Below are 16,692 nucleotides of genomic sequence, written 5' to 3' on the forward strand. Positions count from 1 at the left end.
ACACAAAAAGAAAATAGATTAAAAAAAATTAATTTAAAAAAAAAAATAAAAGGGTAAGTTGTTTGTATGATAGCAATGCATCGAGGCATCCAATAGACTCTGAATTTTGGAAGGATATTGACAAATAACATGCTTGGTTTTCCTAACACCCTTGTGATATTTGTATTCCACTTACAAGTGATGGATTTGGTCCATTTGAAAACATATCCAACACCTATTTGCATGAGACTAAAGTTTTGCATGTCATATAATTTGCTTCTTTAGAAATGTAAAAAATAATAAATAAATAAATCATATTTCATAATGTTATTACTCATTCATAGACAGAGGTCTATGAATTGCAGTACTATCATAAGCTAAAACCTGGACATAATCTAAATGTCAAACACATTGAGACAAATATAAGTGATAATGCAAGTGGAGCTAATAGAAAAAGACATCATCATTATCCTATGCAAAGCTTGAATGGATATTTCTTTTAATAATTTTTTACTTTATGGTTTATTTGGTGATTTACCTTCTTGTATACAATACAAAAGTCTTCAACCTTTTTTTTTAATTATTTTTTTAATTTTTTTTTATAGAAAACACTCAAAAATACTTTAAATTTATTAATATAAAAATTTATCAAACTCTTTTATTCTAAAAAAAAAAAATAGTTTTAGGAAACAATTTCCAAAGGATCCCTATTTCTCTAAATAATAATCTAGCTCTCTAATTCAATCATCAAGACTTTTTTGTCATCCACAGAGTTGGACAAAAAATAAATAAATAAATAAAAGAAAAAGGTCAAAAAATATTGTATGTGGATTAGTGGAACACATGGAGATCTGTCCCCTGTGTTCCTCCATTGATGCCAAGGGTTGAATGAAAACAAATGAAGTATTCATTCCAGTGGGAAGAAACAAATGAAAGAAAAAGAAAGGCCAATGGAGAGGATATTATCAACTTCACAACATCAGAGACATATATGTCTTCAATCAGTATATGCTTCCAAGAGAAAACAATGCCATCATTCACAGGAGAAACAAATAAATCAAAGAGCTTGAGGGCCCTTTTGGACAAGACAGTCCAGAATATTTTGTTTGGAAATATTCCACTAAATTTCATTTTTTTCTAATAATAATAATGGTAATAGTACTTACCATAATTAAAATAATAGAGATAGCTAAGTACTCCTAGGCCAATTTTGGTGTATTGTATTGAAAGGCTTAGGTGAGGGTCCTTTTTATTATTATTATTAAATTGGAATTGTCATTACATAATTATATTTTATTATTCATCATAAAAAAAAAGTAACAAATTTTGTTTTGTTAAAAAAAAAAAAATTATCTCTAAGAAATAAGGGTCCATTTGATAACAGTTTTCTATTTTTTAAATAAATAAATAAATAAATAAATAATACGTTTGATAATTAGAAAATTATTTTTTATTTTCTGATTTTAAATAATTATACAAATATATATGTAATAATTAAAAATAAAGTTGTAAATATAAAAATTATTTTTAAAGAAATTAAAAAACTAAATTTTTATTCTAAAATTAATGATTTTTTCTAATTAAATGGGCGTGACTTTTTTGTCATCCACAAATTGACAAGGCTCTAGAAAAATAATTAAATAAATAAATAAAACGAAGTGGTGAATAAGTGGATTACGTGGATTAGTGGAACACATAGATGCATGTCCCCTGTGTTCCTCATTTGATTCCCCAACATTTATCGTGAAATATATATATATATATCATATGCTTCCAGGAGAAAACATTGCCATCATTCACAGGAGAAACAAATAGATCAAAGAGGCCGAGGGCCCTCTGAGACAAGACACTCCAAGAATAGTTTCTTTGGAAATATTCTAATAATTTATATATATATAATGATAATAATAGTGTAACAATCACTCGTATCAAGACATAACGTGTTCCTTTATGGATCAAACAAGTAGACATATCTCGTAGAGTAAAACAAATCCTCAACTCCAGTCCCACATTAAAGTTGGGAATCGATCCACACTCATACTCAATCGTAATTAAATATTATTCGTTTCGATTTTCAATCTAATATGGTTTTCACCATTTTAAAACACGTCTACATCATTAATAGAAACTCACACTTATATAATATCAAGTTATTCCATATAAATAATACTTATTATATATAATAAATATGATTTTAATAAGTAGGTGATGTTAGACCTTGTTTGGTGTATTGTTTGAGAGTCTTGAAAGAGTTTGTTTTTTTTTTTTTTTTTTTTTTTTTTTTTTTTTTTTTTATTGGACCGTAAAAGCTCCAATTGTCTTGTAAAAAGTAAATTTAAGAGGCAAACTAATTTATGCATCATTACTTTATACGAAAAAACAGCTACACAACAGGCTTTTACCCTTTGAGGAATTCCTTTATTAGAAAACGCCAATGACATAGGGCTGAGAGCACATTTTTTAGTAGTATTGAAGGATAAGAAAATGGAGAAATCATAATGCAACATACTATAAAAAAAAAAGGCAAATAATAATAATAATAATTGGGAATATGGGTAAATTAATTTATAGTAATTAAAAATAGTTACAATAAAAAAAAGAGTTAAAATTTACCTTTATAATTTTCATTATTATATAGGATTTAAAAAAGAACTTTTTTTATACCAAAATCTCAGTAAATGACTTTTTTTATAATGAAATATAATTTTTTGTAAAAAATATTTAAATAAAAAAATGAAAGGCTTAAATAAGAAAATTTGTAACACTTTTTAATAAGTTTTATGAATTATTTAGTTGAAAATGATAAAATAATTTTTAAATTGTGAATTCAACCCTTCTCATATTTTTCTTTAAAAAATAATCTATTTTTGACATAAATATTTTTTACCATTTTAACTATTTACACTTAAGTTTTCAAACAAAAAATCATTTTTATAAGAAAATAACAAAGATATTTTTATCAAAATAAAATAAAATAAACATATAATTAAATTTTTAAAAATGAGTTTTCACTTACCTTTCTACTTAAATAAACTTACTTTTATCAAGAAATTGGAATTGCTTTTTAAAAAGATAAAAAAAAATTATAGTTTAAGTAAAAGGAATAATACATTGGTAAAAAAATTTAGTTCTACCAGAATAAAAATAATCTTTATTTTTCTTTTTCCAACAAATAGATATATTTATAAATAAAAAAATACTTTTGACGTAATCAGGATGAGATTTGAACATCAGCCATAATGAAGCTGACAGCTGGACTGCAATAAAACAACCATATGCGTCCCACAGCTCTGGAGCACTTGAATGGCGCCACGTGGTGGTGTCCTGGGATGGCAGGTGGGGACAATCACAGGCGATGATGATTTCTGGATGCTGCCAAAGACCGGAGGAATAAAGAGGCTGAACAAAGTGTCAAATCCCATAGATCGCGTACCACGCTGCTATGCTGCACCCACCAATTGCATTTTACCGCTTTCAATTCAGAACGCGGCTTTAAAATTGACCCTAGAATATACTTTAATAGTGATTTTAAGAAATATTTTTAATATATTTTAGACTTAAAATATTTTATCTTTTAAGTATTAAAAATGTCAAAAATATTTCCTAAAATAACTATGAAACATACTTTTAGTAACATATTTTTCAAAATTAATTTTAAAAAAAAATTGAATTTCTTTTTGAAAATAAATATTTTGGTAGTCTCGACTAAGTTGACGATACTATTGGTATATATAAATGATTCCTGATATTATGATATGACTTTTAGAATACAAAAATCTAGCAAAGACATTAGCAATGCCCAAATGAAAAAACAAATATGAAGTCTCAAAGTGAAAATGGAAACTAAAATTAAAAATATGTAAAAATAAAAAATAAAAGATTAAAGGATTTGAAAATAGCATAGTATTAAAATAAGAATATGACACTAAAACAAGACCTTAGGATATTGATCAAGAAGATATACTACTTAAAAGTGGAAGCTTCTAACGAAATTAATTCCTAAAAGAATTAAGGGAGTGAAATTGGAAGTCACTCTATCTTTACTTTAAAGTGTAGATAGGTCTTATTTTCTAATTTATATTTGCCCAATTTTAAGTACATGTGAAAATGATTTGAAAACTTAAAAAGTGAAAGTACTAATATATGGATTATGAAATTTTTATCTTATACTTTGTTTAGGTAATTAGTACTTTAGAAATACATTAACATTATTTTTTTTTTTCTTATTATAGAGGTTTTTATTTCTTAATATGGAAAAAATATGACAAAAAAGTGTTACGTTTAGTAAAAGGGATGTTACGAATAACAACTCCCTTAAACTTCATCATAAACTCGACAATCTGATTATGAAACTCCTCAAATTTTGTAATATGACACCTATAATTAGGGATGGTAATGGAACGAGTTTTTTCAGGTACCCACCTCGTCCCGTCCCTAATGGGACGAAGTTCAATTTTAATAAATAGGTTTGGGACAGGTTTGAGATTTTTTTTTAAAAACCCGAGGTGGGTTCGGGTATTGCCCCGTCCCGCCCCGATTATATATGAAATTAATTTAAATTTTATTTTACTGTTTTTAATATATAAATAATAATAAAACATTTTTAATAAAATAAGTTATAAAAAATATAATAATTTAATTATTTATAAAATATATTTATTTTAATGTAATTAAAAATATAAAAAAGTTAAACGGGACAAGTATGAGAATTTATCATATCCGTCCCGTGCCGTTTAATTTTTTAAATGGGATGGGGATGAGAATTTTTTTGAATAAACGGGGCGGGATTGGGACGAGGGCAACCCGTACCGAACCCATCCCGTTATCATTCCTACCTATAATTAGTGTGACACTTTTTAGGACAAAATGAACATACACACGTTTACCCTTATTGATAGACTTGGGCTTACAACCAAATATTGAATTACTTAACGAGCTTAACAATTCCCTTATATGATACATGCATACATGGTGACTTCACACATCAAGTTGAGAACCCAATACCAAAGAAAAGTTGAGTGATTCACCTAATCTTCTACTACGATGATCGGGTAAGTGAGGGGATAAGCAAAAACTTAAAAGAAAATGTAAGCTAATGAGTGTCAAGGCTATCATTTTTAGGGGCAACAAGGATGGAGTCAGAGGTAAGAAAAACGTTTATCTTAGTGTGTAAGGAATAGTATGGCTTTCCTAGAAGTAAGGCTCCTTCTTAAGGTATCCTAGTTTACCATGGTTATTTTGATCATGATTAGGTTGGTGCTATAGACCAAATGGCATGCCTCTGTTAGTTGATTGATCCACACCAAACAATAGAAAATGGATGATTAGGGAATACTGAGGATGTGTTGGGGTTGGATGATAAGGACATATACTTAGTACTTGGATAGGCTCTAAAGAATTGGATGATAAGGACATAAACTTAGTACTTGGATAGACTCTAAAGAACCTATCTTGGTGAGTTTGACATGTAAAAAACTTATCCATCACCGACTTTTATTATTGGTGCCTTAGTTATTTGCATCTAATAGTTTTCCTGTTTGTTTTGTAGGTTTCCAATTGCAATATGAGCACTAAATTTAGTGGAAAGAAATATTTGAAACTTTATCAAGGTTATAGGAATGTTACAAGTAATACAGATATTAAAGAGTAAAAATTTATCAAGAAAAAATTTTTCACAATTGTATATCATTTTTTGGTGTGCGTTAGCTCTTCCTGTTTAAGTTTTGTAGGTCTGATGTGCTAGATTCACTATTTTTTGGTAAATATTCGATGCACAACTATCATTGGATAATATGTTTTGGATTATGGATGCAATGTGTTACAAATTAATTCATATGCATTAAAAATATGCAACTTAAATGTAATATAATTGTTGTATTTTTGGATAAAAAGTATTTTATCCTATATGCTAATCAATAAGCATTATAAGACTATGGAAGTTTCTTAGTCAAAGGCAATCATATCTTCCACAATCACATGGAATAATGTGATACCATACTTCAAAGATGACACATTTTATGTGACATCTTATATTCATCTTTCATAGGTCATAGCCAAATAAGTGTCAATAAATGTAAACACTTTTTTATCCAAAACATCACTAAAAAGATGTAGAGTTGCCTCAAAATGCATCATCAATGACTACTTTGGTATCACTCCCATGTGTGTCTCTAATTGATAGTCCCTATGGTATCATTAAATAAGGTTTGTAGCATTAAAGAGAGAGGCAAATAATATGGAAATAAGCTAAAAAACTAAAACTCTTTTAAAACCCTATAATGTTGTAGCCATGTAGATCACCCCAAGGAAGTTTCACTTGGACAAGTCTAGGGCTTAGTTGTTGTGTTTGGATTTATGAGGAGAATTATTTTCCAAAAAGGTTTCTCATACCCCGAGGTTGTGTTTAGTTCTTGGAAAATACTATGGAAAGAAACAAAATATAAAAGAAAATTATTTTATCATATTTAGTTATCCTATAAAAAATATCAAAGTAAATCAAATCTAATTAAGAAACTTATATATTTTTAAATTATTTAATTTTTTATTTATCAACTTTTAAAATAAGTTAAAATAAGTAAAATAAATTTGAAGTAGCAAATAAAAATTATTTATGGACTTTTAACCCATTTTTATTTTCTTCACTTTTTTTTTTCTACTTTTTTTTTATATTTTCTTTTTCCAACATAACCAAAGGTCCAAAGTAAAGGTAACACACGTGTATCTATGTAACTTTGAATTCAATTTGATTTATTATAGGGTTTTTAAATAGGAAATTGTATCTTACTGGTCTAATTCAATTTTATATTTATTATATATATATAACTTTAAAATTTGACCAATTGAGGTTAATTTAGTTCAATTCAATCAATTTTTCACATACCCCTATTTCAAAAGTAGACATTTTTTTTTATAATGGTCATGTTACCTTTCAAATCAAAGTCACTTTTAATTTTTAAATATAAATAAATTTAAATTTAACTCAAATTTAAATAAAATTTGAAGCAAAACTACCATTCATATTTCAAATCAAAGTTCAAAATTTTTCGTTTTTATATTTAAAAGAAAAAATCTGAAAATAAAATTTAATGTTAAAAAAAAAAAGGAAAAGTAAAATTTGATTCATTAATATGAAAAAAAGAACTCCAAATTTTTTTAATTAGTATTATCTTCCTCTTTTAAAAAATAGTTTGGAATAAATGTATTTTTTAATCATCATTCAATTATTTCCAAAAATTAAATTTGTCATGTCATTCAAATCAATTGGCAACTAAACTCATTCATATTTCCCTTCATTTAAAATATTTTCCTTTTACATATTTTATTATTAGTATTAGTGTTATTATTTATTATTATTATTTTATAATTTATGATTTTTTTTATTTAAATAAGGATTCTTATTTTAGTTTAGTTTAAGAAATATTGTACCAAAAAAAATCCTATCTAAATAAGATTAATTTTTTTTATTTCCTAAAATTTTAAGAGGAAATATTGTCAAACAAATTCTATTTAATTATAATTACCAATTCAAAAAGTAATAAGGTTGTTTATTAAATAATAAATAATAAATTTAATAATATATAATTAATTATGATTAATTTATTTAATATAAAATATTTATTTATTTATTTTTATATTATATGTCAAAGCACAACCATATTGTACATTTTATATTTGAAAAACTCTTACAACAAATTTTATTTAAAATGAATGAAAACATCTACATGTAAGAGTCTAGTTGTCAATTGATTTAAATAACATGATAAATAAAGGAATATTTTTTAGAATAATTGGATGAATCATTAAAAAGCAGATATATTTTAAATATTTGAAAATTTTGAAGTTATTTTTTTATATATTTTTATATTATCAATCAAACCCCACCCTTCCCAAAGAAAAAACCTAAAAATAAATGAAATGTTGACCCATTTTCAACGAGATAAAGCCTAAAGGGACGTTCCTTTTATATGGATATGATGGGAAAGTTGTTTAATGGTTTTAATCTCAAAGGCATTGTACGAAGACTTTATTTTTGGAAGGTTTGTCACAAATATATTGACTCTTGTTTGGCTGGTCATCCACTATAATGCATCCTATTCCTATCTTTCCCGTCTTTTTGTAATAGCCATATTAACCCTTTTACTTTATCTGCCATGAATGTGCTTTCCTTTTTTCCTTCTTATGAGGTATGACTATGCCCATCATCATTCTCATTCTACCTTTATTTTCTTTTGATGCATGCCATCATTCTACATATCTTTCTTAGGAAAATGCTATGCTATGGGATCTTATGGCCATCACACCAAGTTCAAAATCTTAGTCATTGAACTTAAATTGTTGAACACTATATATTTTTTAAATAAATCTTTTATCTTTTCTTTTTTTTTTTTTAGAATTAAGCAAAAGTATGTTTAGAATCTGGTTTTTATATTTTAAATATTTCTTAAAAATAATTTTTATTTTTTATTATTTTATATATTTATATAATTATTTTAAAAATAATTCTTAAAAATAAATTAAAACAATTAAAATATATATTATCATAAAACACTACTTTTGAAACAAGTTTTGTAAAATTGTTTTCTATTAAAAAATAATAAGTATATTTTAAAATATCCAAAACAATTTTCTATTTTTAAAAACAAAAAAAATACTTTTAGTAATCCAAAAATGAAAGAATGTATTCTTGCAGCAATTCATTTACCATAATAATAAATTTTAATTTGGTATTATAAAAGGACCCTTTTTCTTATCCTTTCTTGGTCTTTTGCCCAAAAATAAAGGCATTAATCATCCAAAAAAAAAAGAAAAGTTTGCTGTCAAAAACTCAAAATCAACAACATCATCAGCACAAAGATCAAATTTGTGATCACCACTTAGAAAATTATCAAATGCGCTGGAGCATTGGGGGCATTTCTGAAAGCCGTTCACCTTTTCTTCCCTTACCTTCCCATCATTCTGAAAATCTTCTGAATATAGATGAAGACACAAACAGTGATTGGATTCAAGCTTATGTAGCTCTTGATGTCCTCTGGCATGGCATGGAGTAAAGAGGGACCAGATTCAACTATAAACCAGAAGGTTTTCTGAAAATCCTAGCTTGATTTATAGAAACACATTTTTAAACTACATGGGCCGGGTTGCCATGGCCTTTCTTCTAGCTTTTGGGAACAGCACTTGTGGATGCGCTTGTTTGAAGCATTTGCAGGCAAGTCTTCAAAGATGGCTTCTTGAGTTTCATTTATTAGAATAGTTTCAAAGGTGGGCTATATTGGCTTTTCAGCATGTGAAAAATGGATTGAGTGCACAAGCCTTGTCCTGGATAGCATTGAACTTTTGCCTTTTAACATTAGAAAAAGTAGAAATAAAAGCAAAAGTAGAAATAGAAGTAGCTAAAGTATGATTAAATTTTATATTTGGGAAATATTTGTTTTTAAAATGCTTCTATTGATCAGGATAATTATCATATTTTTTTAAAGAAATTTAATTTTATTCCCTGCATCACATTTAAGAAAAAGCACGATGTCATTATTTTTTCTAAATATGGATAAATAAGTTAGAAAATATAAGGTCTAAGATTGAAAGTTCTTTAAAATTAATAAGATTATACCAAATCCGTCTAATTGGTGATTTTAGAAACATTTTGATCTTTTTGAAAAAATTATTTTCAATATTAAAAAATTTAGAAACATTTCTTACCATGAATGTGAACCAAGCTCATACTCTATCATGTATACACTCCCCCACAAGTTGGGTGATTGTAGGAGTTGGAGGAGAAGGGGGAGTTATTGTTATTTTGCTGATCAAACCAATTGTGTTAGCTTGCTGTGGAACATGTCTTTTAGTGTTAGAAGTGTTGGACAACTGGTCACCTCATGTTCCCCTATCAAACATCTCATCACTCCCACTCCTCATGCACTTATTCATTGCTCTCACCTCCTACACTCCTATGGTTTCAAATTCCTTTAATCTCCATCCCAAGGTGGCAAACTTTGATTGGAAATCTAGTCTTAGGCATGTAGAAGATACCAGTCTACCACTAGCTTTCCTTTTTGTGAAGCTTTTCTCCCTCTTGGTGGTTCTTTGTCAACTCCAACCTTGTCCAAGGATCTTAAAATGTAAAGCTCTCAAATCTTTTAAGTATTAAAAAAAAAATTAATACTCAAAATCCCTCCCTATATTCTTTTAAAATATTCTATTTAAAAAATTAATTATATTATAATTATTGAAATACCTATTTCTAAAGAAAAATCTCACAATTAGGACATTTGTTTTATAATAATAGAAAAGGTCTTAGATAAATACATAGTAACTATACTAATAGGAAAATATTAATAACTAATAAATTGATGAAAAAAATTAAGGCATTCTTCAACAATTTTCACCTAAGCTCAAAATTTCAAATTTCAAATAAGCTCTAAAGTCTTTTATCTTAAAATATTATAGTCACCAATTAAGTTTAGGAAGACCCTAAACTTAAATTAATGAAAAAAGAAAATTAAGAGTCACATCCGGTACTCTCCCCACTATAATGATCTCTTCATTTGTGTCTATCATAATCAGTGCATAAACAACAAGATCATCACTAGTATATCTTCGAGATGTGACAATAATATCATACTATTTTTGGTCAAACTTCACTGTTATATGTATTTTTATTGTCATCAAGTTATTGCACATCCTCCTTATCTAGCTTTGCTAAAAGCTTCTTTTCTATGCTTCTCACAGCTTTAAGCTCAAACTCCACTTTTTTCTCACATGTTTTTTTTTTTTGGTCAACTTGCTCATTACTAGAACTCAACATTGCAAACTTATAAGTGTCACATTTCTATTAGTCATAAATTTGGAGAATTTTGAACTTAGGTACCATAGCCTATGCCCTTTAACACCATCTACATATCCTCAAAATATAAACTCGATCGTTTGCCCTTGATTCTAACTTACCTATATTTACATGAGTATAAGTAAAACAACAAAATAACTCTTAAATTTGCATAATTAGTAGAGGAACCGAACCATAACTCTTCAAGAATCCAACAATTAATACAAATTGAACGATATTTATTTACAATATAATAAGCTAAATTAATTAGTTCAACCTAAAATTCATTTGACAATCTTGAATTCAAAATCATATATCACGTTGTCATTTGTTCTCTAACATCATTTTATAGTGAAATATGTCTGCAGTATCTCATAATACCTTTACTTATACAAAATTTATTGAACTCTTTCCTATGCAATTCTATGTCATTGTCGGTTTTCAAACACTTTTCATGCAACTCATTTTTACTAGGTCTTCATATTCTAGTGTAAATTGAAACAAAATCATCTCATTCATTAACTTGGTGATCAAATTATCTTCATTGTTTTCAACCAAGCCTCCTTCGGTCCTAAACCCGAATATGTAAAAGTATAATTGTTTAATTAACTCAAGTTGATGTTCATCCTATACTCAATCAATTACTTCTTTGAAATGCTAAAAAAAAAAAATTACTTCATTTTCTTTTATAAATGTTGATACTATTTTTCTTTCATTAATTTGATTCTTTCGATAAATACCAAAATTCATATTTGAAATAATAAGAAATCTAGGAATTAAACCCATAAGAGTAAGAGTCCACTTTGAATTATTTCAAATTGATTGTAATCAATACAAATCAAAGCAAATTAAGAAATAGAATTGGGATGTTATATACATATAAATTCAAAACAATTAAATTTACAAATTAATGTTCATTCATTATAACATAAAATTCAACAAAATCTAACGAACAAGTCAGCTTGTATTCGGGGTGTAACCAAGTAATTAAGAAACAACTACTAATATCAACTTTTCTTGTCACCTATTTATACTAATGTAACAATTTTTCATTAAAAATAAATATAATTTTTATTTATTTCAATTTTACTACATAACCAATATATATATATATATATATATATATATACCCGGCTGCAGATGATGAAAAAATTATTTTAGAAAAAAAAAAAAAAGGTATTAAAAAATTGTATCTTTCCAAGTTCTGAGTTGATGGAGCATGTTCACGTGCTCTTGTAATCAATGTAATGTAAAAAGAAGGCCTCAGACCCTCCATATATTTAGTATTTACGTTGGAGAAAAAAAGGTGAATCCCACCACCAACAGCATGGAAAGGAAGAGATGCACGTGGCTGAAGGGAAAGCTATCAAAGAAAGGTAAACCCTTTAGTTCACTCGTCTCTTTTAGCCCCTTGGTTAATTCATCACTTTTTTTTCTTTTTTTTATTTCTTTGTATTATATATTTTTGGGTTTGGGCCATGAGAGCTAAGAACAGCCACACAGTGTTTCAAGCTTTTTACAGTCTCTCTTCAACCCAAAGTTGTGTGGATGGTCTCTGCATATATGGAAAGATGCTGTGTCTCTTCTGTACTCACTGGCCTCTTGGCTCCTGATTCTGATGAAAGAGAAAGAGATATATAATAAAGTGATGAATGTAGTTTGTTTGTGTCTGTCTTGTTGCAGAGGCTGAGAGGGACGAGTGAGTCTGTCATTAACCTTACAACTGTGGCACTGAAAAACATGGCATTTTTTCATTCACATTAAATTAAAGGAACCCCAGTGCAGTCAAAAGGGGTCTCCCTCTCCTTCATTCATTTTTTTTCTGAAATTTTAGGTTTTAAATTTTGGTCAGTGCCCCTATTTAATGCTGCGGAGGTAGGGGTCACCTCCATTTTTCTGACCTCCTCCGCCTGCAAAGATCTCCTCCTACTCCCAAAAGAGAGAATCCAGCACTCCCAAAAGCTGAAGCAGGATAAAAAGATACTATTTCTTACCTCATTCAATGAAATGGTTGAAAGAGAACAATAAATTTTAGCTGATCAACACCTTTAGGCTTTAGCACAGTTTCTTACAATCCAGCTGAAAAGAGGTTTATGCAATTTCCATAAGGGTTTTTTTCAGTATAAAAACTTAAATGGAAACCTTCTCGCTATATATATATACACACACACACACACATATCTTAAGAGATGATCATGATCAGCCCCCATTAGTGAACCAATTGAATAGAAGCTTACAAAAAAAGATACATATATAATCCATGATGATCATACTCTCCATTTCCCAAATTAATGAACAAATAACATCACACAGATTACAGAATACAAGCCCTCCATTGATCAGATTCTAAGTGGAGAAAATCACAACACCCCTTGGTATATGAATATATAGAAGAAAAGGAAAAGGAAAAGGAAAAAGGTTAAAATTAACATGAAGATGGATGTGGAAAAGAACTATGGGTTAGTAGTTTTAGCTCGAACGGATCGATGATGATTGTTCTCTACTACTTCGCCCTCGGTTATGGCAGATGACATGTAACTAAGTACCAGGGAGTTCTCATCCGGTGGTGCGACGTTTCCTGCAGTCCTCGTTCGGAATTGTTGCTTGCAGGCATGACAAGTGATTTGGAGGATAGTTGAGTTGATTTGCTTTCTGGCATGTTCTTTTAGTGCTTGTGCCTTGTCCAATTCCGCTTGCGCCTGCTGCCTGATTCTCTTCGCATGGGTAAATTCTTTATCGGCTAGCTCAATCTGTCGCTTTGCCTGCTGCCTTGCCTCTTCTGCATAGACCTTCTCCGCCATGGCCAGCCTTAACTGCTCGCGCGCCTCTTCCTTAAGCCTCGCCGCTCCAAACGCAGCTTTCTCACTGGTATTGCACTCCCTAGGACACCTTGCGGGTGCCGAATATTCCTTGTTGATCAGATTGGTAATGTTTGATTCATTTTTCTCATTGAAATCGCTCGACCCGATCGACAGCTGCAACTGGGTTGAATGGTTTTCATCCGCTTTAGGGGAAGCCAAGGCGACGAGGGGATTCGGTGTGGTTAACAGCTGAAGCTCCAGATTATGGTAATGTGCTTTCTTGGGAGGATTATTGTTATTATTATCTCCATCAGAGGTCAAGAAGATGGAATCCACTGGCCTCGGGGTCATCAAACCAGACCAAGGAGGTACACTGAAATTGGTCTCACTAGATGGGCTGGGGCTAGAGGCAGTTCGAGACAAGCACGCCGCCGGCTGCAGCAACTGCGATTCCGGCCGTAGGTGACCCATATTGCAAGCATCTTGATGTTCAATGAAGCTCTCGACTCTTAAAAAAAAAAAAAGGATGAAAGAGAAACCAATTTTAAACATATTCGCTGTAGTTCTCATGAGATTTAGTACAAAGTTAAAACAAGAAAATATTTAGAAATGGCTTGATCTGTGTGTCTTTATTAATGAAGGTAGGTAGTAGAAACAAGCCACTGAAGAAATCAAGGGATGAACAGATAAAAGAATAAAAACCCAATAAAGAATGGCAATATGTGGATAAATAAATGCCTAGAAATGGGAATCTTAGACCAAGTTTGAAATAGTTATGGACCCTCAAAGTCTATCAAATAAACAAGGTAGAAAATTAAGCAAGCTTTATGTCAACAGAAGAGGTCAAGAAGCACTGTTTTCTCAAGTGGTGGGCTGGTGAGAGAATTTAAAATTGAAAGAAGGTGAATTGGGGTGATGTGGGGATGAAACTGGAAGGGAGGTGATGATTGAATCCAACCTGGAGAAAACACGGCCGCAGTCGCAAGAATGGCCTCTGGTGCCGCAGGTTTTGAGGTGGGCTTTGTAATCGGATTGAACAGCATAGCCCTTGTTGCATTTCTCACAGACCCACTGCTTGTGATTACTGTGCTTTCTTCTGAAGTGCTTCTTGATTCCAACCAGATCACCCAGTGCGTGGCAGGGGTCATGGTGCAAGCAGCTGGGCTCCGGGCACACAAACACCCGCTTCCTCACCACCGGCGTCTCCCTCTTCAGCAGCTTCCATGGCACCTTATGGCGTCGCCGGTGCATCTGAAGGTTCTGGTCTCTCTGAAACCCCTGGTTGCAGATCTCACAAATGTATCGATCCGATTCCAATAGAGTTTTGGGCGAAAGAGACACCACCTCCGCGTCTGGATCTATAGCCAAACACGACCATAAACAGTTAAATTATCGAAAATCAGAAGCAACCAGACCATCAAATACCACCCCAAAAAAAAAATACAAATTCAACCCAGAACACAGAATCAATTACAAAAGACATGGATCATATCATCCAAACCTGGAGTCCCCGCCGGCCGCCGCTTCCTCTTACTATTACTTCCATTTTCCAAGCTAGCAAAAGGCTCAGCAGAAGAGTTGTTGTTATTATCGCTGTTGCTGCAGCCTAACATGGAGTAACTCCTGCTTTTCTTTCGAGATTATGGGTATGGATTCGGAATCAACTACGGCGGTGACACTAATCACCAGATATGATATCGATTTTTAACTAATGATAAAGAGATTGAGGAAGGGGGTGAGAGAGAGCTAGACCATGAGGGAAAATGAATAAATAATAAAAGCGCTTTTCTTTCGGTTATCAGCTTTCTTTTGGCTTTAAACTTTCAGCTTTTCGGCAGCTTTCTTTCCTTCTTTCTTTCCTCCAGCTCTCACCTTCGTCAGCTAATGTTGTAAGAAAGAGTTTCTCCTAATAAACTCCTTTCACAGAGAGAAAGAGAAGAGCTTGTGGGTCTGACCCAATCACATTGCTTCTAACTTGATCCCACAAAAAAAGAAAAAGAAAAAAAAATCCCCACAAAGAAACAAACAAAGACTCATGGTCATAAGTCATCAATACACTCTGTAAAATTTTCATGCATAAATACAAGGCCGGCTCCCCAAAAGAAAAATAGAAATACATAAATGTATATGTCATCCTAAGTATCTACATTATTTTTATTATTTTTAATTAATAAAACACTTAAATTTTGATTATGAATTATTAGGTTAAAAGGCAAAGTGAAAACTCAAAATTTGAAATTTAATCCTTTATCTTTATTTTTTTAATCTCATTTTAACAAAAATACTCTCGTTAGTTTATTGTAAAAATAACACTTTGTTTGAAAATCTATATGTAAATATTTGAAATAGTAAAGGGAATTTATGTTAAAAATGAGTTATTTTTTAATAAAAAAAATATATAGGAAAGGTTAATTCATAATTTGGGGGATTATTTCATACTTTTAACCAAAGATTTCTGTAATTATTGGAATTAATTTTTAAATGTGAATATGGATATTGAATTAGGAAATCATAATTTTAAAAAACAAAAAAAAATTTATTAATATATAAAAAAATAAGATTATTTGATTAAAAGGGTCATTGAAAATCCAATTATAAAAATTTAACACTTAATTATTTTTCTGACTTTATTTTAATAAGAATATCTTTATTATTTTATGATGACAACTCTTGATAATATTATTAGGATATAATATTTCTATTTTTTAATATTTTATATTTTTTCTAAGATGTATATATATATATATATATATATATATATATATATATATATATATATATATATATATGGATTTTGTAGATAATGTAGGGAAAAAGATAAATAAATGGATAAAATTTATGGGATATGTCAAAACTTAAAAGGGAAATTAGAGATGAGGGAAGAGAATTGGTTGATTAAAATAGAAGCAGCTTTTCTAAAGGTGATGCTGATGACGTTTCAACACACCCACTCACAATCAAGGGGTAGAGTGGTCATTTTGGTTATCTTTGTTTGTTGGTTGGCAAATGGATGGGATTTGGCTGTCCCCAGGAGTCAAACTCTCACTTCATAGTCTTCTGTTAAAACTTCTAAATTTAATTTTTTAATTATTT

General features: G+C 29.8%; 1 protein-coding gene across 1 annotated transcript; it reads right to left on the bottom strand.

The window, feature by feature from the left end:
- Positions 1-12,988: 12,988 nt before the first annotated feature.
- On the bottom strand, positions 12,989-15,544 carry LOC117934378 (zinc finger protein SHOOT GRAVITROPISM 5-like). Its single transcript, XM_034856029.1, has 3 exons — positions 15,101-15,544; positions 14,558-14,957; positions 12,989-14,107 (listed from the first exon to the last, which is right to left on the bottom strand). Exons 1-3 carry the CDS (start codon positions 15,210-15,212, stop codon positions 13,252-13,254), a joined length of 1,368 nt encoding a protein of 455 aa, XP_034711920.1. The 5' UTR covers positions 15,213-15,544; the 3' UTR covers positions 12,989-13,251.
- Positions 15,545-16,692: the final 1,148 nt, after the last annotated feature.

Source organism: Vitis riparia, chromosome 17 (assembly GCF_004353265.1).
Source record: "Vitis riparia cultivar Riparia Gloire de Montpellier isolate 1030 chromosome 17, EGFV_Vit.rip_1.0, whole genome shotgun sequence".
Classification (NCBI taxonomy): domain Eukaryota; kingdom Viridiplantae; phylum Streptophyta; class Magnoliopsida; order Vitales; family Vitaceae; genus Vitis; species Vitis riparia.